Below are 24,486 nucleotides of genomic sequence, written 5' to 3'. Positions count from 1 at the left end.
ATAGGCCGTGTCAGAGGAAAGCCCATAAAATTGTCAGAGACTCCAGTCACCCAAGTTATAGACTGTTTTCTCTGCTACCGCACGGCAAGGGGTACCGGAGCCCCAATTCTAGGACCAAAAGGCTCCTCAACAGCTTCTACCCCCAAGCCATTAGACAGCTGAACAATTCATAAAAATCGCCACCGGACAATTTACATTTACACCCCCCCTCTTGTACACTGCTGCTACTCGCTGTTTATTTGTTCCCTATGCATAGTCTCTTCGCCCCCACCTACATGTACAGATTACCTCAACTAGCCTGTACCCCCGCAGCCTGACTCGGTACCGGTGCCCCCTGTATATTGCCTCGTTATTGTTATTCTTATTGTGTTACTTTTATTATTATTATTTATTTTAGGCGACTTGGTAAATATTTTCTTCTTCTTGAACTGCACTGTTGGGCTTGTAGTAAACATTTCACGGTAAAGTCTACACTTGTTGTATTCGGCGCATGTGGCAAATAAAGTTTGATTTGATTTGAAAAAGAGAAGGACTACAATGGATACAAATTATATTGAAGATATCACTATCTCAAAATGCCAATCTTACAATAAAGTGAGAAATTAATGATTTCTAATCCAAAAAGCTAATGAAGTGCCTTGTCATGCGTGTTCATGGAGTAGCCTACCATTAACACCAATTTGACCTCCCATTTAACAAAGGGAGTTGAGAAGGCATGCATCTGCCTGCCTGCCAGCCTGGCTGCGGTGGTTATTCTGAGCTGTGAGTGTGTAGGTGTTAAGGACCTTGCATGTTTAACAGCACACCATTGGCAATGTTCCAATACCATTTAATAACACTATTTACTATGACTGCAATTTATCTTTATAATATAACTTTTAGTTAGGGCCCCTGGATTTCTCCTGACCACGTGACTTGATCATGAAAAACTCAGGGTGCTCGGGAGTATTTGTAAGGAAAAGGATCAAGAGTTTTTCCTGGTCAACTCACATCTCAGGGCAATATTTATCAGGTCGTTTCAAATAATTGGTCATCGAGGGACGTTACTAAGGTATTGAGGAAAGGAGGCTGTTCAAAACAATTGGGAGGCAACCTTCCCTTTTATTGTAATATTCAAGCTCTAACACTAGATGGTGGAAGTTACCAGCTCTGAATTGTGGACACCTGAGGTGAAACACATCCCATCCCAAAAAATGTTAAGACTAAGGCCTTGGTTAATGAGTCATTGAAGAAAGAGTTCAAATTTGGTTGTTTGTTGGGTTGTTGCCCTTTTCGCTTGCATAAATCTGTTGTAATAACTGTAATAACATTAGAATGTCTGGTGTTTACATTGAAGGATGAGGAAAACAAACATTTACTTGGAGTGTCTTCCTGAATAAAGCTGAAATTACACTTACAACAATACCATGATACAACTGTCACCACAACCACCACATAAGAACAAATTGAAACCAAAAATAAAATGGTAAGAAAAGTATTACAATTTACTGACCATATGAAGGAGTTAACAAAGCTGGCGCTGAGGGTTTAAATCCCATGCGTGGTGGCACAATTCAGCTAACTGCCCCAGTATTCACTAAATTGGCATAAGAAATGGAAGATGTCAGGAATCTCTCACCCAAAGATCTTGTGTGGAATAACAAACAAGCGAAAACCAGCTAAAGTGACTGGATTGGAAAGCATTCTGCATAAAAGGAAACACACGAGGAAAGTTGAGGATGTTTTTGTGTTGTACAGCAATGAAGGTAGAGGTGGGTATTTGTATGTGTCTGTTCTCTATCTGTCTGTCTGCCTGAATCTCTCTGTTCAAGACCCTTAGGCTACTATAGCAAAATATACATAAAAGGCTTAGGTGATCTATCTATTACCAGTGGCCTTGATATGCTATTCTGCCTCAATTCCCCTCGGCAATGATTACATGTATTTTGCGTTCAATGACGGATGTTTACATGAAAATGAACAATGAGTGCAGAACTAGAGGGTCTACAATCGGGTGTGCGCGTACTCCCATGCTTGCCACCCGTGTGAAAAATAGGTTTTTAGCACACTTGTTCTGACGTCACTTGCATCGATCTTTTTGCATTTTCCTTCTCGTTGCACGTCGTTGTTGTCACCTGCAAAATACTCAATACTCTCAAGGAATACAATGCAATATTTGGATCATGTTTTTCCCACTAGATATCTAAATAAGCACAACATTTCTATTTTACCATTCGGTTTTGCGGTTTGCATCGATAGTGATTTGGTGCGCGAGTGACTGGCTGCAGTGGAGCCGTTCATTCAACACAAGCGCGACACTTGGCGATGAAGCTGAAACCACCAGCTACAGAAGCGTAATCTCTTACATTGCCAAAATTACGGGCGGAATTAAATACAACTCTTTGTCTCCGGCCTCTCAAAGGAGAGACAGGAGGTTCATCATGTCTGCTAAAGAGAGATTAAAAGGAAAGGTGACCAAAGACAGCGTTACCTTGCTGCCTTGTTTCTATTTCGTTGAGGTAGGTGAGTTTTACCATTCCGCGACAGCTCCAATGCGCATTGAACCGCTGGCGCTGGAGTAGCCTAGAGAAACAATGTGTTTTGAATGAATATGCGGTGACAGACAGCGGAAATGTAACGAAATACAGCTGTATCATCATATTTTATGCACAACACCACATTGCCTACAGGTAGCCGCGCAGAATGTGTGGCAGTCACGGCACTGTGTATTGGTATGGCAGTCACGTCGTTGAAGGCTAGGATGAATGATGAGGCTGCCCTAAAACTACTTATTCAAGGTTAATGAACTGGCGGTGGGAGCTATCTTCATGTCTTTCTGTCATGTGTCATATAACATATTCATACAGTAGCCAATCAACTGAAGTGTTGAACATGATAAATAATACATAATTTCACTCTCATCTGAATAGTCACATCACTCTTGTTTCATATCTGCTTCATTGCTCATATAACTCAACACCCACATCATTTAGAGAATGTTCATAAAAACTAGTTGGACTATGCAAAAATGACTCAAAGAATTAAACATGTTTAGCCTTGTTTGTTTTCTCCCACGCAGGGATCATGAATGATGAATGATGAAACTGGAAATCATGAATATTATGATGTTAATATGCCATGCTAGTTTACGCAGGCCTACTGTTTTAAACTGCCTGTTACGCCTATGTCAAATATTCATGTAGCCAAGGGTTGATTCATCCATTTGCATTCCGTGTGATTAGAGGCCTAATCGATAGAAAGGTAGTAATGGCATCTGCTGAATTTGGGAGTTCTCCATGACAGCATTACAGTGGGTTTAATGACGCTCCACCAAATATGTAGGCCATGTTTTCCATTCATTATAGATCAACTGATGATTAACTATAGATGATTACCTGAAAAGAACATCAGGTTGGTCTTTGAAATAATGGATTTCAGAATCAGAATCCACATAGACACCATACAGAATATACAATATCGAAACACTAACCATAAAACATAGAACTCTAGAGTGTATTATAGGCTGATTACAGTGGGAATATACGATTTACAGATGGGAAATATCTGTATAAGCAGAGGGAGGGATGTTGCCGTGGCGAATACAGTATACAGTGTTGGGCCATTGCAATAGAGTGCAGATTGGTATTCGAGGTCATTGATGACAAGGTGCAGTAATCGGCCCAATGCAAAGTCACTTAATCCCTATGAGCCTGATGGTCGATTGATGAGGGCCACAGCATGGAAGAAACTGTTCAGGTGGCGGGCGGTTCTGGTCATGAGTCTTTGAGAGATGGGGTGTCCGGTGTGGGCGGCGTCGGCGATGATCTTATCTGCACGCTTACTTGTCCTGGAGGCGTGCAGGTCCTTGATGGGAGGCAGGTGACAACCGGTGACCTCCGCAGACCGGACGATGCACTGCAGTTTGCCCTTGCAGCGGGTAGACACAGACCCAAACCAGATGGTGATAGAAGAGGTGAGGATGGACTCCTTTGGTCACGTTTTCCCCCTATAGTAGGCTATATGGCCTGGTTCTGGGATGTACACATTGGAGAGGGCTAGATCCCCATATTAAGTTGAACCAGCTTTCTCATGGGGCTTCTAAAGTACAGGCAGGAGGGTTGTAATGCAAACATGTCATTGAGATGCAGAGGTTCTCTTCACTTTGTCCATCAAGAAGATGGAAGTCAACACTGACTCCTTTGGTTTTAGTCACTATTGGAAATATATGTGCTACGGATATGAGTTGAGAATGAACAACATAAATGTCCTGCTAACTTGTGAGTTGGATGTGGCTCTGACTGTTTAACTGGCCACAACTCCATATTAACCTGTTTGGGATAGGGGGCAGTATTTTCACGGCCGGATAAAAAACGTACCCGATTTTAATCTGGTTACTACTCCTGCCCAGAAACTAGAATATGCATATAATTAGTAGATTTGGATAGAGATTTGGATAGAAAACACTCTAAAGTTTCTAAAACTGTTTGAATGGTGTCTGTGAGTATAACATAACTCATATGGCAGGCCAAAACCTGAGAAGATTCTATACAGGAAGTGCCCTGTCTGACAATTTGTTCTCCTTCTAGGGCATCTCTATCAAAAATACAGCATCTCTGCTGTAACGTGACATTTTCTAAGGCTTTCATTTTGCTCTAGGAAGGCGCCAGAAAGTGGAATGAGAGCTCTCCAGTCTCTGGGCGAAAAACAGCAGGGGCTTTTGTGAGTGGTCCTTCTGAGAACAATGACACTGAGGCGCGTGCACGAGACGACTCCATTTTTTTCTTTCAGTGTTTGAACGAATACAACGTCGCCCAGGTGGAATATTATCGCTATTTTACGAGAAAAATAGCATAAAAAAATGATTTTAAACAGCGTTTGACATGCTTTGAAGTACGGTAATGGAATATTTTGACATTTCTTGTCACGAAATGCGCCGGCGCGTCACCCTTCGGATAGTGACTTGAAAGCACGAACAAAACACAGCTATTTGGATATAACTATGGATTATTTCGAACCAAAACAACATTTGTTGTTGAAGTAGAAGTCCTGGGAGTGCATTCTGACGAAGAACAGCAAAGGTAATCCAATTTTTCTTATAGTAAATCTGAGTTTGGTGAGGGCCAAACTTGGTGGGTGTCAAATTAGCTAGGCGTGATGGCCGGGCTATCTACTCAGAATATTGCAAAATGTGCTTTCACCGAAAAGCTAATTTAAAATCTGACACCGCGATTGCATAAAGGAGTTCTGTATCTATAATTCTTAAAATAATTGTTATGTATTTTGTGAACGTTAATCGTGAGTAATTTAGTAAATTCACCGGAAGTTTTTGGTGGGTATGCTAGTTCTGAACAAAACATGCTAATGTAAAAAAGCAGTTTTTTGATATAAATATGAACTTGATTGAACAAAACATACATGTATTATATAACATAATGTCCTAGGAGTGTCATCTGATGAAGATCATCAAAGGTTAGTGCTGCATTTAGCTGTGGTTTTGGTTTTTGTGACATATATGCTAGCTTGAAAAATGGCTGTGTCTGATTATTTCTGGCTGGGTACTCTCCTGACATAATCTAATGTTTTGCTTTCGCTGTAAAGCTTTTTTGAAATCGAACAATGTGGTTGGATTAACGAGAGTCTTATCCTTCAAATGGTGTAAAATAGTCATATGTTTGAGAAATTGAAATTATAGCATTTTTAAGGTTTTTCGTATTTCGCGCCAGGCGCTACCATTGGATATTGGTGAGACATTCCGCTCGCGGAACGTCTGTCCATATTAAGAAGATCTTCGTAATGTTTGGTCTACTCAGTGTATGTCTGGATTGGAGAATATGTGGGCCGTGCAGGCTTAAAGGCCCAGTGCCTTTAAGCACTGATGTTGGAATTAGAGCTGTTTAAAAAGACCGCCTGAAATGTCAGCCTGTTTTGGTTGGGTGGAGTTTTGGCCTGCCTGGTGACATCACCTGGTGGTAAATAATATTTATATTATGTTAATAGACCTATAAGAAAGGAAGCTCCAAACCTCTCTGCCAATAACAACTAGTTTTCAGTTTTTCCCTCCCCACTCAGACCACTCCCAGATAGTCCTAGCAACATTTTTGATTGAGAAATTGCTCTTACTAAGAAGCTATTTTTGTTTCTTATTGACCATTTTGATTGAAAGCAATCGCAGTTAGGTACTTAATTGTTACCCGGAAAAGATTTGATATTGAGATAAAAACGTCTGCATTGGACCTTTAACGGTCCAACTCATAACAGAGCTGGCTTTAGTTCAATGGTAGCCTCTGCCGAGTCCCCAACAACTGGATGGTCCGGTTTTCAGGGGAAATGGAAAGAGAGCCTGTGACGAGACTTCCGCTTTTGGACGATAACAAAGCGACACTCCATCTTAACTCCTCCACATTTACTGGATTCATTGAACAGTGCACAAGAGAACCTCCCCCAACAGTTATTTTTTCTTCTGGTCAAGACCAGTATTTAGGGCAGGGGTATTAAAATCTTACCCTACGAGGTCCAGGGCCAGCTGGTTTTCTGTTCTTCCTGATCATTTATTGCACACGCCTGGTGTCCCAGGTCTAAATCAGTCCCTGATTAGAGGGGGACAATGAAAAAATGCAGTGGAACTGGCTTCGAGGTCCAGAGTTGAGTTTGAGGGATGTAGGGGATCTAGTTTCATGCGTGTCTTTTATGCCTGCTACGTTAGGTTAGTTCAATAGTTAATTCTGTTCTATACCATTCCATACCATTCTTGGATGCAGTGACTGTAGTGGATGGCAATGCTGGTTTTGGCCAAATTTGGGTTGCCTTCTCCATCCCCATAAATGGCCAACATGTCTGATATCAGTAAAAAGTCAGTGGAAAGGTGAGGAAAAAATAAGATAAGAGTAATGAAAATGGAGAACCGCACGGTGGTACACAGTATCTCATTTTAGCACCATGGAGAGTTCTCTGCTCCAGCCTCTATTTCTTCCTCTGTTCATTTCTCTTTAGCTGATGTTGACTGTGTTTACTATGCTTGAGTAAGCATAAAGAACCTCAACAGGATATGAAGAAAGGCTAACTCTTGTCTATGTGTGACATCAACAAGAAGGATTGCCCTGGGTAAGAGAGAGAGAGAAAGAGAGAGAGAGTATGAGTGATCATTGTAATATAAAAGTGTCATACCATGGGACTTAAATCACTGCCCTGGTGGCCCAGCCTGCTCTACCATGGGATTGAATAGAAGAGAATATCCAATGAAAAACAAAAAGTTATATCGCTACCACAGAAAAAAAAAAATCATTATGAAAAGTGGAAACATGAAAAGTGGAATCCACAAACTCAATTGATGTATAATATGTTGGTAAAAAGTATGGTGACTATTTATTCAGAGCTACGGTAAGGAAAGAAAAATCTGGCTGATAAACCATTGGTCGCTCAACCGGGGAAAATGCATTATTCTAACATAAATATTCAATGTGACACTGCATTTTTAAAATTTGCCCTTGGGTGGAGAACAACCCACTGCCCCTCCTTCAGCCGATTTACATTGATGTTCCTTTACAATAGCTTAAGGACAGGCAAGATAATCGTGCAGATCATCATTTAGTTAAGTTCTTTAAGGAGCTCAATTAGTCAATTAACTGGTGGCATCATAACGAACAGAGAGCCTAACCTGGATCGACGTAATCGGAACAGATGCAGGAACAGACTTGCATGGTAAGCTCTTATTAAACGAGCATGAGGTTGCAAAGTGCTATCAGTATGGTGGGCAACCAGGCAGCACAGCTCCTAAGGTGTTTGTTTGCGATTAGCTTTATACCCATAGTTTTTAGGCAAATGTAAGATGCTTCGGAAATTAATGCATGTGGATGGATTGGATTGTGATGAACAATACGGTCGAAATTGTGGCACTGTGGCTTATAGGCCTACTCTATATCTCTCCATCATCGTTCATGTTATGGAAGGGACTCAGTTGCTTCAATGGTCCTGTGACGACGCGGCTTGCCTTGCGTCCATCTACTCTACCTGTTTATTACTAACGTTAAGCTACATATTATTCTGCAGCGTCACCCCAATATTTAGTACATTGCAAAGTAATTGAACTAATATAAGTTGCCATTGTTGTGTTTGAAGAAATGTGCAGCTTCATTCACCTTGCTTCTGTGTTTGTTTGGTTATACTGTCATGTCAATAACGTCTCACACACAAGCAGATGGTTTAAGAAACGTTTCACAGTTCTTAGTTTACATGGTCCGCATTTAGCTATCATTAAAAGTAATAAATTACTCACTTTAGATATGTATATATATATATATATTTTTTTTTATTGTATTTTCTTTACGCCTTTTTCTCCCCAGTTTGTAGTTACAATCTTGTCCCATCGCTGCAAGTCCTGTACGGACTCGGGAGAGACAAAGGTCGAGATCCATGCGTCCTCCGAAACACAACCCCGCCAAGCCACACTGACACACTGCTCGCTTATTGACACACTGCTCGCTTAACCCAGAACCCAGCCGCACCAATGTGTCGGAGGAAACACCGTACAGCTGGCGACCGAAGTCAGCGTGCATGCGCCCGGCCCGCCACAAAGAGTCGCTAGAGCGCAATGGGACAAGAAGATCCCGGGCCGGCCAAACCCTCCCCTAACCCGGACGACGCTGGGCCAATTGTGCACTGCCTCATGGGTCTCCCGGTCGCAACACAGCCCGGGATCGAACCCGGATCTCTAGAGACCCCTCTAGGACTGAAATTCAGTGCCTTAAATCGCTGTGCCACTCGGAAGGCAACATATATATATTTTTTTACATGCAGCAATTTTGTGAAATCATACAACAATTACTGTATACTAGAGTGATAGAAAAATAACAGAAGCTAAAGCAAGTATTCACTGAATACCACAGAGTGTTGACAGGAAGAAATGTTCTAAGGAATGTTCCCTATTGTAGATCACTTTGGTAGTGGTTGTCTGAACAGGAGAGTGGGAGGCTGGGTATCATGAATCATATTGTGAACCCATCCAAGAGACTGCTGCATTCCCAGTCACCTCAACTCATCCTCAGACATCAAGTGGGATTTGGGGATTTAGAGCCCTTTCAATCATCATGGCCTGTTTACCAATGGAATTATCAATTGAAACTCGAAACATGAACTTGCAGCAACACTTTAGAGATTTTAATTGTGACATTGTTTCCCCCATGTCCGATGTGTGCTTCCGGTCCTAGTGGGAGGCAACGTGCCGCATTGGGTGCCCATTCACATTGCGTAGTGTGGAGGTGCCACATTTTGGAGCAGGGGTTTAGTTTCTCTCTGTTGAGTATGTAAATGTACGGCCTCTGTATTGTTTCGGGCATAGGGATTGTATGGACGTATGGTTCTATGCTATTATTAGGAGTGTAAATACTGTGATGTATGTCAGAAAGATAATGTCACCTCTGTAGAAGTGAGTTGGTATGGCCTGTTCCAGGTAGGAGAGTGACCAACTAGGATACATTTTTTGACAGTTCGTTTCAGACCTTCAAGGGCTGGAGGAAAAGGGTAGACTGCTAAAAATGTATCTGCGTGTCCCTCTGCGATAGTAATAATGCTTGTTATGTGTGCAGCTTTAAGGTAAAGCAGCTGTAGGACACTGTGAAGTGTTTACTAGAAAGTTATTCTGGCTTTTCTTATTTTCTAGGATCCGCTTTGTGAAATATCAAGTTGACTGCCTACCACTATAATCTTGCTGTAAAAAAAACAGCTGACTCCTAACTTAACTTTTTCACAGGACCACGTCATCTGAAACAGGTACTTTGCTTTCTAAATCCACTGTCGATGAGTATCGGATTATTTTGACGTCATTGTCATGTCCGGTTATTATTATGAGCATAAATCGTAGGTAGAAATTGTGGTTTTGGTTGGATTAGTAATAGTAGCCAGGGCTCTACGGTGAACGTTTTTACAAGGAGCATGAGTGCGCCTAAGTTGAAAAATGTAGGGGCATGCAAAGAAATGTAGGAGCGCAATAACAAATATTTGAGATATAAAAGCTAGAATCCTTCGTTTTTGAAGAAGTGTAAATTACTTGAATTAGAGCTCATTCAATGCTTGAAGCTGGAGAAACTCACATGAGCGATAGGGGAGTGGAGTTTTTCCTTACTATGTAACCTTTGCATGACTATGTGACCTTAAATCTGGGCCCTGGTGGTAGCTTAGTCTGTAACTAGGGCACAGTCTTCTAGTTGGTCAAGAAAACCCCAACCTCATAGCTCTGTGTCCATTTCTTGTTACTTACAACCTCATGCTAATCACATTAGCCTACATTAGCTCAACCGTCCCACGGGGGGGGACACCGATCCTGTATTAATAAGAGTCCCTCCTACTACAGTAACACGTCCACCCCCACCAACAGAGAATGGTTGCTCTCACTGGTGTTACATCTGTAAATGCCATCACAGCCCCTGAAGATAGATGCCTTTGGTCAGCTGCAAAAAGATAAACATTTCCCTTCAAATGTATTTTCCCTTGAAATGTTACGCTTCCATGTTTTTTTAATCAATAGTCCTTACGCATCCTCAGCAGACTGCGCGCTATGCCATTCTGTTGCTGTTGTAATAATTTGCCATCTCCATTGCAAGAGGTATATGGGAACTGCCTGTGTGATTTCTGTAGAAACCCAGTTCTCACAGAGCACTTGGGGTTTTCTGAAGTGGAGTGAACTACGAAGGGAGAATTAATGGGAAATCTACTCTGTAATCGCAGTGCTTTCCATAAACCACTCGTTTTGTGTTCTCCGTGTTCAGTTCATGTTGTTGTTTTGGTTCTGTATGCACTATGCGGTGTGGTACACGGTGTTGCTGTGCTTGGGTAACATATGGTTATCAACAAGTGCTAGGCGGTAAATCTCTTAAGACTGTGGAATTCTGTTGGGATCCAATCACTCTTAGCACAACAGTGTTTAATATCAAACCCCTTATCATCATTGTATTCTCTATGTTTCTTAGTTTGCTAAATTAAGATGCTAAACGGGAACAGTGGCCCCTTTGTGGCCCTGTCTGGAAGAGCATTGCTGTTTAAAAGGCTAAAATCTCAGTGCTCAGGAAGGATGTCATTTTGAAGAATATTGGGTTGTATTTTGGATGGCTTGTCCGACAGGGTTCTTATAGCAGTTTGCTTTCTGTCTGCTGCTTGCCATATGTTATCATGACAGCTTCTTAACCTTTTCCTCCCTCTCTGTCTCTCATTTCGCTCTCTCCTTTCTTTCTCAAACATCTGCCTATCGCCCTCCTCTGCTTAATCTCTCTCTTTCTCTTTCTGTCTTCCTCTATCCTCCTCTCAACCTCATCTCTCTCTCTCTCTGTCTTCCCTACCATTCCCCCCTCTCTCCCTCCCTCCCCACTCTCTCCCCCCAGCTCCCGATCATGACCTCCTCTGTGGTCAGCCTGTATTTCCTGGAGCTGACCGACGTGTTCAAGCCGGTGCGGTTGGGTTACAGCTGCAATGACCGCAGTCTGAGCATGCCCTACATCAAGCCCGCTGAGGAAGTCATCCCTTTCCTCATGCTCTTCAGCCTGGCCTTCGCTGGACCTACAGCTACGGTCAGTATAACCACAAACCTCGTTCCCTAGCTCCCTATTGGTTGCCTGAAGGATGTAGCATCATAGCCTGGTTCCAGATATGTTTTTGGTGTCTTACCAACTCCTAGTCACGCCAAACAATGACCATAGGAGTTGGAAAGACAGTACTATGACAGTACTATCAGATCTGGGACCAAGCTAGGAGCATCAGTGTGCTCTTCAATTTACTTTCATTCCGGTGTTAGCTGAACTCACAGTGTTCTACCCAATGTATTCTTAGGGGATAACTTCTTAGGGTTTAGGGCCTGTGCTGGAAAACTCACTCCGTCCTGGTTTACTCACTGTGTGTGTGCTTAGGGTTCCATATTCAGATTGTCAGCTAAATTCACTCTTCATGTTTCATTTCTAAGGGCTTACTCACGGCCAGCATGCCCTTAATCTCAGTGTGTTCCCTCCTAAGGGTTCATCCACATTTCAGTAGTCACATATGGTTTATTCATGCTGAATGAGAGTTCAGGGAGAATCCGAAGGGCTTACTTACACTGTCTGGGGTTCACTTCAAAAAGGTATGCCTTTTCATATCTTTGCATGCTCATTTACCTAGATTTTCTATGTCAGAAGGGTTTTCTCCCAATGGTATGTCACAATGTGTTTACTCATGCAGATGAATTCACTCCTAGGCTGTAGGATCACTTCTAAGGGTTCACTCACCCAGAAGTGTACACTCCCTAGGTTTTTTTCCCCCTTTACAGTGGATTTACCTTTAGGGTCTAGTGAAGAATAGGTTTTCATTGTTTTAATATTTAATATCTCACTCTTCCAAAAGTGTTCTGGCTTTGGGCTTGTAGGGGTTCACGTGCCATCATTTTGCTAAAGGTCTTGGTTTTGTAAATAGTCTCTTCCATAAAGATAACATCTATGGTGTTCTTTCTATAGTCTCTTCTCCATATTAGACACTGCTAATATGAGAAAACAACAGACCTGAAGGTGTCTGCGATACAGTTTCCCATGGACCTTTTATGGAAAGTGTTGGCCTACACGTTCCAAAACATCTTCAGATTCTTCTGGTTAATAATTGTCATAATTGGACATTCATTTGGCGCGTTATATTCCTAAAATACTTAGCATCACTCTGCTGCCGCTCTCTCTATGCTCCTCAGCAAAAATTCCTCTGACAGCGTCTCGCTCGGCGACACATTCTCTTTCTCTCTTTCGGGCCGTTATCACCTAGGCAACCTGTGGGGTTGTGCTTCTTGCAGTGTCATGCTTTGTCTCTCAGACCCATACAGTTTGACTGGTGCTGTCAGCTTCTATTGGACTGTTGCCCACCTAGGGCCACTATCTGAACATCAACACAGACAGACAGATAGACAAACAGACAGACCTGAGACAGAAATCTCTCGGGTCATGTGGTGAAGCTTTTTTTTGAAGCCCTATAGTAGCCTATTGCCTGCTTTATTTAACAGTTGGACCTTAGGTTGCTTAGAATTACATTTGGTTATGATAAAGCATAGCCATGATAAAGCCAAATATTGTTATAGCTGAAATTCACCTGCTAAAACCATTAATGGTTTTTATAAAACAGCTTTCCACTGAAGGGTTTTCTTGTGTTTTTTAATGCTTGCATGACTTGGTGTCAAGGTGGAAACACACAGAGGAATGTACACTTAGTTTGTCGATTTATCTTTCTTCTACTTTAGCTATATGACTGCATTTATCGGACTATGTTACTGGCTTTGCAGTCCAAATGAATATGGTTCAGATACTAAGCTGTGACTTGTACTGTTATTCTTTTTAAGAAATAGGTCACTATACAGTATTATACACAAAAACTACAAGACGGCCATATAATACAAAAGCATACAAAAATCTTTTCAGTGTAATGGCTTATGATTCCACCTCTAGCAACATGGGCTATGATGGTTTATGCAACTCCCTATCTACCTCCTTGAGTCATTAACGTCATATTATCCCCCTTGTTTGAGATATATCATATATATAGATTCTATAACATCAATATTCTGTAGCAGGAGATTATTGATGGACTATAAATCCTGCCTATTTAATTTGTTCCCGCTCGCTGATCCTCTCATCATTAAAGTAAATGCAGGCAATTATGTATTTAATGTCATGTTCCATCTTACTGTGCCGAACGCAAACTTTACGTTATACAGTATAGGCTATACTGTAGTAATTGCTCCTAGAATGGACAATTGTAAACCGTTAGAGAACGTTTAACCAATTTGACAATGGATATTCATTTATTCAGAGGGCATGCCTGTGTAGCATGAATGTATCTCACTCTTCTAAAAGTGTTCTGCCCTTGGGCTTTTAGGGGTTCAAGTGTCATCATTTATTGGTTGTTTGATATGTGTATTTTGTCCAATGTCTTCTTTGTTGAAATTCCATTTTTATGGGTGATTCTTCTGCCAAAACAAATTTCACCCCTTTAGGATTCTGTTTTCTACTACTACTTTTCCGATTTGGAGATTGAAAAACACTTTTCCAGTGTTTCGGACATACACATTCACAAATGTGTTGTGTGTATGTGTTCACTATTATTTGTTTTGAATAATTTTTGTAGGGGCTTTAATATTGCAAATAGATTGTGGCTTCAATCATTGTACAGTAATTGTCTGCATCCTTTCCAATCCCTCATATATATTTTTTTTACAAATATAAATATTATTTTAAATATGTACAGTGCATTCAGAAAGTATTCAGATCTCTTCACTTTTTTCAACATTTTATTTTTGGGAAACAATTATTGTGATTCATCCTATACTGTTCCTAACATCATTACCTCTTAGCAACAGATGTGGGACACATACACACACTCTCCCTACCCTTCCCCCACAAACAACCACAAGCTCAGATGTTCAACAGTTGTTCCGAGCCCGACACAAGACTTGACGTGTGAATGCATATGCAGTTGTAGCTGTTTGAGAAGGCATGCAAAATTGAGCAAGAATGGGGAGATTTCAAGTCCTAGCTGAAGGAGCTCAGATACACCCCTTTCCCCTGAAACACACACACACACGCTGGTCCCCCGTTGTGACCATTTTCCCAAGCATCTGAGCATCACACATTCTGTATGTGTTCATACATAATTGAAGTTATCCCCTGGAGTTTCCTCCATGTCGATGTTTTCCTCTTTCTCATACAGTCTGTCATTGTATGATGTTTCCCACCTGTTCTCGTGGAGTAGATATATTTCCCCCCGCTGCTTAGATGGTTCAACCCAGATGTTCAGTGTTTCCCAACAGGGTCATTTGTTTCTCACCCCGCAGGTGAGATAGTACGTGCCAGCTGTCGTGGGGAGTTTCCCACGCTGGTCCTGTGATTTGTCCCAGCTGTGGTCCTGTGTAGTAACCAATCTCTACCTTAGCATGGCCCTGGGAGCCCTGGGAGGTGTTAGACTGTAGTAGCTGCCTCTCAGGCAGCCAGTTAGTGTAGCTGCCTCAGAGGCAGGTAATTATTTTAGCTGCCTCACAGGCATGTAGTTATTTTAGCTGCCTCAGGTGGTGGAGCAGCCCTGCATACACTTTAGCCATCTCCCCTTCACTAACAGATGCTGCTATCCACAGGAAAGTCATAACTGAGATTATGAATACATTATCTGTCAGTGTTGGCGTCATTACCTAATAAATTCTAGTCAATTCAGGAGCAATCCTATGAATAAATTATTTGGTCCAATTATTCAACATGCAGAATCTGAACTAGGATGGACCCCAACCCTGGTCTATGTTAATTAAACCCTCCCTCTGTCTGTCCTTTCTGTCAAATCTCTTCTTAGATAATGATAGGAGAAGGTATCCTGTATTGCTGTCTATCTAGGAGAAAGACTGGGGTCAAAACAGAGGCCAATATCAATGCGGCCGGCTGCAATTTCAACTCGTATATACGGCGTGCAGTTCGGTTTGTTGGTAAGTTTTGGTATTTTCTCAATCGTGACGTCTTGAAAACATAATGGTGTATCTAACTTCACAACACTGACCCAGCTGTGTAGTGAACACCCACATTTTCTGCATAGTGTTTTGTCTTGTCTTTTGATGATTAGCTGAGTAATATCTCCCTTGCTCTCCCACTTTCTTCCCCCCCCTATTGCTCTACCAGGGGTCCACGTATTTGGACTGTGCCTAACGGCTCTCATCACTGACATCATCCAGCTGTCGACGGGCTACCACGCCCCATACTTCCTGACAGTGTGTAAACCCAATTACACCACGCTCAACTTGACCTGTGACGACAGCTCCTTCATAACAGAGGACTTCTGTTCTGGAGGAGCAGACCCAGCCATCATCAACGCTGGCAGGTCAGAGTGCTGATCTAGGATCATGTTTGCCATTTAGATCATAATTAAAGATTAGGACTGGTGGAGGGGAACTTTATCCTAGATCTGAAGGGGAAACCTAGGAGAAACTTCACCCTGGAGTTTGTAAACACAGGCACTGAAATTGTTTCTCTGCAAGTAGCATGCAACGTCATCTATAGTGGGCTGCCACAGATGGTCATTAGCATATCTCTCCAATGTAGTATATACAGAAGTTTCACACATTATTACAGCGAACACCTTTTCCCGCCAGTAAACCAACAACATGCCTTCTGTACATCTATCTGTTGTTCATATACTGTACATTGGAAAGTTATGTTACGAAATGCTAATTTGCAATGTTAAGCGCTAGCTTGCTAAACAACACCCACACTATCCTCTACCTCAGGAGTGACTCACCCCGTCTCAGAGACATTAGTTTGTTAAAGGCACTGAAAGAAAATAATCACCCATTTGAAATGTTATATCGGCCTGCTTGAACGGCAATACATGTAGCTCAGATACACATGAAAACAGGAAATGATCCTGGGAATTGATAGAACATCGCTCAGAGAAGCACAAAAACAATATAACTTAAAACATGGGTGAATCTTCTTTATTTGAATGTCTCCACTCTCCACCAAGTTGCTGGCTTAACTTAATAAATACTGTGTCTGACTCACTGTACAATGTAGCAGTCCTAGTTACGGTCTGCCGGTACAGAACTAAGAAGAGGGGAAGGAGAACCGGAGATGCTGTTCCTACAGCCCACTCAGTTCATCCCGGTGCACTTACGAAACAGGGAATGTGTGGCAGATCTGCCTGAACCCACACACAGACCAGGCAACTGAGCGTTTCACAGCTATCATTTTCAGCTCTTACCAAGGCTGTCAGTCTCTGTTTACTCAATATGCAGAATCTGTACTGTGTGTCTTCTGTTCTGTCCAGCCTCTCAGGAAGGGAAGTAGGCCTGTGCACATCTGCGTGGAGATAGGCCCTTTGGAATCCATGTTAGAAGGTCCCTCAGTTGTCAGATTAAACATAGTTGATTTTCTTAGGATTAGTTGATTTTCTTAGGATTAGCATATGTTTTAAGTCCTTTAAGGGTGCTGTTTTTGTATTGTATAAATTATGTAGGCTATGGAATACCTTAATAGGCAAGTGGGTCTGGAGGAGGACCATAGATAAATGGGAGTCATTCCATAGCCTACATCATTTATGTGTGAAACTGGCTATAGCACAGTAGGTATCTGCTGCTCCTGAAGTCTGATTGGCCGTCATTTTTAATAAAGTAAATTAACAGCTGTTTGTTGACTTTGTTCCTCGGTGGCAAGCTAGCTCAGGCTAGGGATGTGACAATAACTCGGAATGCTTATGCTCAAACTGCTCAAAATATGGTCAGTGATTTGTAGGGCAAATAAAACCAACTCATTGCTGTGGCAAATCGATCACGGGTTGCGTCCTTCACGGTGGATTTCCCTTCAGTCTGTCTCACCGTATCTCAAGCGGAAGATAAGAATTACTGTTTCCCTCTCCTGTCATTCTAGGAAGTCCTTTCCCTCGCAGCATGCCACTCTGGCCGCCTTTGCTGCTGTCTACGTCTCTGTAAGTAATCCAGCTACAAGCACACATACACACACACACATAGACGTACACACATACGCATCCTTCTCCTCAGCCTACTGCCACACAGCAGTCGAGTCTAACTGGTCCTCATCCACTGGATGATGACCATGTGTCTTACTCTACAAATGTTTTCCATATTACTGTATTTTGGTTTGAACAGTCTCTGTTAATTAATGTCCACAAAAAACATACATTTTCCTTGGAATGGTTGAATTGGAACGCAGTCGTAATGCAAATCAGGTTTCGACAAGGGGCTACCTCTGTTTACAGTTAAAAGCAATTTTATTTTATAGTGTATTGATTCCAGGCCTCTCTACAAACAAGAACAATTTGTCGAATCCCAAATGCAACTGGATATATGGTAAATCGATAACTGTATAGACGATAGCTGAATTATTAGCTGTACGGCATCCATAGTAGGAACTCGTCAGTTGTCAGACAAAACTCCCTGGCTGTGTCCGAAATCTGTCTTGCCTACTACTTACTAAAACGGCATACTGTAGTAATCATACTACATACTATTTGGATCATACTATTTGGATCATACTATTTGGATCATACTATTTGGTAAAATCAAATGCAGTATGCAACAAATAACAGCATACTACATAATACATCTATGAAGGCGTCATCTAATGTGCAATCGCGCTTGTTACCGACCATTCGTTCATTTTTGTAGAGCGTGTCCCATATTCTGATTTTCAGTTGTTGTCAAACGCACGTGGATCTGAAAAGACGATTCTCTTTTTCTTTATTTTTTTTACCCCCTTTTTTCTCCACAATTCCATGGTATCCAATTGGTAGTTACAGTCTTGTCTCATCACTGCAACTCCCGTACGGACTCGGGAGAGGCGAAGGTCAAGAGCCATGCGTCCTCCGAAACACAACCCAACCAATCCGCACTGCTTCTTGACACAATGCCCATCCAACCCGGAAGCCAGACGCACCAATGTGTCGGAGGAAACACTGTACACCTGGCGACCTAGTCAGCGTGCACTGCGCCAGGCCCGCCACAGGAGTCGCTAGTGCGCCATGAGACAAGGATATCCCTGCCGGCCAAACCCTCCCTTACCCGGACAACGCTGGACCAATTGTGCGCCGCCCCATGGGCCTCCCGATCGCGGCCGGCTGCGACAGAGCCTGGACTCGAACCCAGAATCTCTGGTGGCACAGCTAGCACTGCGATGCAGTGCCTTAGACCACTGCGCCACCCAGGAGGCCAAAAGATGATTCTCTTCCTCTATAGTGTGCAGAAAATTCTACTAGATAATTAGCCGAAATGAGTATGACATCCTGGCATTTAAAGAATGCATATACTTTAAATGTTTCTCTTTTTCGCATACCCAAAATGCCTGCTATTTAGAATGTAAGTATGGTGAGTTGTCCGACAAAACTTCCATAGTTGGCAGTTGGCGACTTCCTAATATGGATGCCTGAGTAACGGCACACTGAGTCTCCTCTCTCCTCCAGATGTACTTCAATGCTACGTTGACGGACTCCTCCAAGCTGCTGAAGCCCCTGCTGGTCTTCACCTTCATTATGGGTGGCATCATCTGTGGCCTGACCCGCATCATCCAGTTCAAGAACCACGCCATCGACGTCTACTGTGGCTTCCTCATCGGAGGAGGGATCGCCGTCTACCTGGTGAGATGCTCTAGTAGATCTCTAGTAGATCTCTAGTTGATCATTGATCTTCTAGGTCTTGGTCCAGGGACACTAACTGGTGACACTCGACGACTGTGGATCTAGGCTGCATATGAAATAGAACCCTATCCCCTATAAAGTGCACTACTTTTTCTGGTCAAAAGAAGTGCACTATATAGGGAATAATGTGCCATTTCGGACACACCAGGCTCATTAGTCCTGGTCCTGGATACCGACAAGAGGTGCAAGTTTTTGTTCCAGTCCATGTTGTAAACACACCTGATTCACCTTGTAAATTAAATAACAGGTCAAATTGATTTAGTTGAATTAGGTGTGTTAGTATCATGATGGAACAAAAGCCTGCATACCCGGTCGGTCACCTGGACCAGGATTGAAGAACACTGATCTGAAGATTAATCTCATTGAAGCCATTCTTTCTAATACTAGAGCACACCTATGATATAGGTAGCCTCTCATCTCCTTCTAGCCTTTTAGACAAATAAGGTCCAATCTAGAACCTAAAACAGTTCTTCACTGTTCCCATAGGAGAAACCTTTGAATAACTATTTTAGGTCCCAGGTAGGACCCTTTTGTTTCCAGGTAGAACCCTTGTGTGTTCCTTGTAGAGCTCTTTCCACTGAGGGTTCTACATGGAACCCAAAAGAGTTCTAACTGGAAATAGAAAGAGTTCTACCTAAAGGTTCTCCAATGGGGACAGCCAAAGAACCCTTTTGGTACCATTTCTTCTAAGAGTGGAGCCTCTAAGAAAAGGTGCAACTGTCTGTCTGTATATTGATGGATGTAATGAATAGTGGCATGTTTTGCTAGCTTGTTTGTTGAGTCTGTGGAGCTTTTGTAAATGGGGTTACAGAAATCCAATTACCGGCATGCTGAACAGAGCAGGATGCACTAGTTTTGAGCAATATGATTCATGCTATTGTATGAGGGTGTCAATGTTTCAACATTATTTAAATACTGTTGGCTATAATTAGGCTATATGGTAATGAATATGTCACCAAAATGAAATGTGCATTGAATTAGCTTAATGTGCAGCATCAGAAATACATAACATGATTATGATTGGTAAAGATACTGTACAATACTGTGCATTTGCTCAAATCCTTTTCAGCAATATGCGGTAAAATATTGGATTTTCATGGTACTGGATCATGGACAGGTATAAATATCAGACATGCACATCCCACAAACATTCATGTCACACCACCTACACCCACCCACACACTATCCTCACATTGAGGAATATTAAATCAGAAGTGCTTGAGGCTATGATGTGGCTATGATCGTGCCACTGACAATTTACCACGACAGTAATACAGTTTGCTGCTGCATTATCTCTGACTCAGTGACTAAGACATGTCACATGACCAGTGGCATACCAAATCCACTGGCACAATCGTGCAGACCTCATGTTGAACGAATGGCTCTTTGCTCTTGCTTGGGCTTTTTATGTCTTTTTGTCTTAGATATGTTCACTGAATGATGCTTGATTGTGTACTAATGTCTGTCTAGAGACGCCTAAGACAATTTTTGACAGTTATAGGTAGATACAGATATATTAGGTATAGATAGGTAGGTAGAGGTAGTTCAGGATGGTAGTTCAACCTATAAAGAATGCTGTCATGGTCTGTCCTGCCTTCAGGGTCTGTATGCAGTGGGTAACTTCCAGCCTACTCGGGACACGTCCAGACAGCAGCCTCAGCCTCCCCCGCTCCGCGAGCCCCCCAGGAGCAACACCGTGCCCAACGTCAGCCAGAGCGCAGGGCACCACCTGCAGCCCAACAGCCTCAACAGCATGAACAGCCTGAACAGCATCAGCACCACCGACAGCCTCACCGCCGCCCGTCCCGCGACCCTCCTGACCCGGGTCCACTCCTGCCGCGAGTCCAGCTCCCTGAACAACCTGAAGAGGGCCAGTGCTGATGTGGAGTGCATCACCTCGTCAAGCACCCTGTGTAAACAGGACAGCCTGGTGACCTTTAACAGTAGCACGTTACCCAGGTCGCATGGCGGCTCGCTCCCTGAGGAGCACCGTGTCCCGCGCCGCCACGCCAGCATCCATGCCTCCATGGACTCCACGCGCTCCAAGCAGCTGCTGTCGCAGTGGAAGAGCAAGAACGAGAACCGCAAGCTCTCACTGCAGGTGATGGACAGCGGGGTGGTGGTGGGACGCCACCATTCAACATCCTCCTCCTCGCCCCAGAGGACCATGGAGCTGAGGTGCAGCTCTGAGCCATCCGCGATGGGCCTGGAGGCGGAGCTCCGCGCTCAGGGCCACATCCCTGCCCAGTACTTGAAGCTGGCAGCTAACATCGTGCCGCTGTCCAACCACCTCCCCCACAATGGGGGCAGCAGCGGCCTGGCCGCGGGGGCCCGCGTCTCCATCCAGTCTCGGCCAGGCTCCTCCCAGCTGGTCCACATCCCCGAGGAGACTCAGGAGCACAACAGCAGCACCTCCACCAGGGAGGATGAGGATGACGAGGACAGGGAGGATAGCTATGTCGGCGGTGGGATCCCTGGCGGGGGAGGCTCGGTGCGCTCCAAGTGGCTGAAGGTGGCCAAAGAGGGTGCCCTCTGCAGGACTAACAGCCTAACTAACCAGCCGCGCATCATGCAGGTTATCACCGTGTCCAAGCAGCAGGGTCTGCTCCAGCACGGCAGCCCCAAGAGCTCTGAGGACGGTAGCGTGGTCAGCTGCACAGGCTCCATCCATTACAAGGCCCTGACGGACCAGGAGCCCGGCCAGGGCATCGTGAGGGTAGAGGCCCACCCGGAAAACAAGCCTGTGATCAAGCCTCCGGACGGCAGTGGCTCCTGGAGGTGGAAGCCGCAGGAGCAACGGGGCAGCATCCGCCAGTCCTTTGAGCTCAACGACCTCAACCGCGACTCGGAGAGCTGCGACTCACTCAAGGACGGCTACGGCTCCATCGACGGGAGGATGAGTCAGACGGGCACGGACACTGGCAGCGAGCGTGGCGGTGGGGGAGGGGGTCACCCCCACGTGCACCACCCACACTACCACCACCACCACCACCACCCCCACCAGGGCATCACCACCATCCGTGTGACCCCTGTGGAGGGATTAAGTGGAGGGGGCAGCGAGGCCGCCTCCGAGACCCTTTCCATTGCCTCCAGTCGGGAGTCCACCCTGCGGAGGAAGGGCAAAATCATCCTGCTCCCGGATAGAGGTCCAAGTCCGGACAACTCCAGGAACTATTTCAAAGGGACCTCCCCCACACCGCCCCCCACCCTGGGTCTGGCGTATAGGGAGTGAACAGATACACAGTCAGCACTTATTCTTACCATTCCCCCTTACTGCCCATGTGGTGGTCCTATCTGTCCCCCCCCATGAGTGGCCTTCTACACTGGATCTAGTCTGGACCCCACAATAAGACCAATGAGAACATTCAGCTCATAAATGGCTGTATATTATCAAACCCGTCATGGATTCAGTGGTGTTAGCTGGGCTGGATAAATTGTCCAATGCCATTCTAAAGGTCATAGTTCATTAGAGCTAGCTTAGTGTTTCTGGTCCAGGAAGGCCACTGTACAGTACATAGGGTTTTTTCCGTTACTCAATAATCTGATAATTCTTCATTTTTTTGCAGTTGTTTTACTGTTAGACCTGGTTTGATAGGACCAGACTACCTTTATTGGTGTGTGTTCTTTGAGAAAATGAAACTATAGCACGCACAATAATCCTTTAAGAATGCAGGAGATGCTGGATAATCGCTACAAGGTAATTTTGCGCACACTTTTCAACCCTCATTTCATTACATTAACTTTGATCCATTTGAGAAGCACAACTTCTAACTCTTTTTATATAGTGGCTGTAGTGGTTTGAATTTAGAATTTGATACTATTTGTTATCACCCTGCAAGAGCCTTTGATGGCAAAAAACTGTGCAAGTTGTTTATTAAGGGTACGTTCGTAAATTCTCTCCGAAGTGCCAGAGAGTGCTCTGAGTGCACTCTGGGCGTTCGTAAATTCAGAGCGTTGTCAGATTGTCCGTTTGTAAATTTAGAGTGTTTCGCTCTCGGAGCTTTCAGAGCGCACACTGGACGCTCTGGCCGAGGAGTGGGGTTGATCCGAGCGTTCTGACCTCACAACGGCAGTCAAGCACCCAAACTAACTGGCTAAAGTTAGCTATCTTGCTAGCTACTTCCAGACATAAATGAGAGAACACCTCACTCTGACCATTTTACTCGCCCTAGTAGAGCTGGTTAGGCTGTTTTCATGTTATCCAGAGCGTTGGTGACTGTAACTGTGCTGCTGGCAACAATTTAATGACACTTTTTTTGCCAATGTTTACTGATACTGGCCATATTCAACGGGTGTTGAGTGTTCGTAAATTCATCAGTTATTCTGCGCTCTGGCACACAGACGAGAGTGCTCTGAAATCGGAGTAGATAGCCAGAGTGAATTTACGAACGCACCCAAAGTTGATAGACATGATGTTTTGTAGGCTTTTTCCATTGACGATCTGTTCTCTTTCTCAGCATATAAATATCCCTGTGTAATGTGACTGTTATAGTGTGTTGCACTGCATAGCAACTGCATAGTAAATGCATAGCAAATCTAGAGGTGCTTTTCATAATACAACTTTCATACATATAGTACCCTGACAATTGTGAAAATAAATGTTTATATTTTTTGCAATGTACTGTACATATTTATAGTACTCTGATTGTGCTGCCAACAATATTCACATGTCCTCATTTGCTTTTTGCTAATTATTGATAGTCTATTTTACCAGAGATGTGTTTATTCAAAGTTGTTGTTTTTGGAACCTTAGCAGGATATGCATTGATTTGGCAGGTGATTTATAAAAGAGCAATGTTTTGAGAAATCACCAGACATTATCACTGGGGTTGCAATATTCCAGTAACTCTCCCAAAATTCCCAGGTTTTTCAGAAGTGGTGAGTGAATTTCCTCCAGACGCTGGGATTCTTACAACCGGGATTTCTGGAAAACAGTATGTCATGTTTTTTTGTTTTAGCTCACAGGGGTATACAGTAGCAAATACTGTATATTAATAGACAACAAAGGGCAGTGGATACAGTATGTAAGAGAATTGATTAGTAGGGGCAGTGGGTTAACTATGTAAGATAATTGCTTACTAGGAGCCTTATAAAAACTAATAAAAACATTTCTTAAAGATGGGGAAATTCAAGAAGGACTTTGAGTCTTTGTGTCCTTTGTTGCCTTTAAAAGAAGTATACTAATAAGTATTTGCTGTTAGCCAGATTTTGATAAAGTAACCTTTTTGCTATCAGTCCACTAAAATGTTAGTTTTTTTCAACTAAAATCTATAACTGCTGTACAAGTTGTGAATGCTACTTACTTTGCACTCAACTCATTTTCAAGTAAAT

The 24,486-nt window shown here is 43.4% G+C and overlaps 1 protein-coding gene across 2 annotated transcripts; it reads left to right on the top strand.

Moving 5' to 3' along the window:
- Positions 1–1,565: 1,565 nt before the first annotated feature.
- Positions 1,566–23,156, top strand: LOC115156800 (phospholipid phosphatase-related protein type 4). Of its 2 annotated transcripts, none has more exons than XM_029704501.1 (7): positions 1,566–1,751; positions 11,349–11,534; positions 15,310–15,439; positions 15,630–15,828; positions 17,373–17,430; positions 18,922–19,095; positions 20,756–23,156. In XM_029704501.1, exons 1-7 carry the CDS (start codon positions 1,719–1,721, stop codon positions 22,385–22,387), a joined length of 2,412 nt encoding a protein of 803 aa, XP_029560361.1. In that variant the 5' UTR covers positions 1,566–1,718; the 3' UTR covers positions 22,388–23,156. The 2 variants fall into 2 exon arrangements, with proteins under 2 accessions (XP_029560361.1, XP_029560359.1); XM_029704499.1 differs by lacking the exon at positions 1,566–1,751 and adding an exon at positions 1,953–2,498.
- Positions 23,157–24,486: the final 1,330 nt, after the last annotated feature.

The sequence above is a fragment of the Salmo trutta genome, chromosome 21, assembly GCF_901001165.1.
Source record: "Salmo trutta chromosome 21, fSalTru1.1, whole genome shotgun sequence".
Lineage (NCBI taxonomy): Eukaryota > Metazoa > Chordata > Actinopteri > Salmoniformes > Salmonidae > Salmo > Salmo trutta.
The sequence above is the reverse complement of the archived record's forward strand: the minus strand, read 5'-3'. Positions and strand labels throughout refer to the sequence as shown.

Bases quoted from the DNA above. Each gene is read 5' to 3' on its own strand.
- LOC115156800 (XM_029704499.1), top strand. From the start codon at position 2,421: ATGTCTGCTAAAGAGAGATTAAAAGGAAAGGTGACCAAAGACAGCGTT. The intron at 15,440-15,629 runs GTAAGTTTTGGT...TTGCTCTACCAG, and splicing joins GCGTGCAGTTCGGTTTGTTG to GGGTCCACGTATTTGGACTG. The intron at 17,431-18,921 runs GTAAGTAATCCA...TCTCTCCTCCAG, and splicing joins TTGCTGCTGTCTACGTCTCT to ATGTACTTCAATGCTACGTT.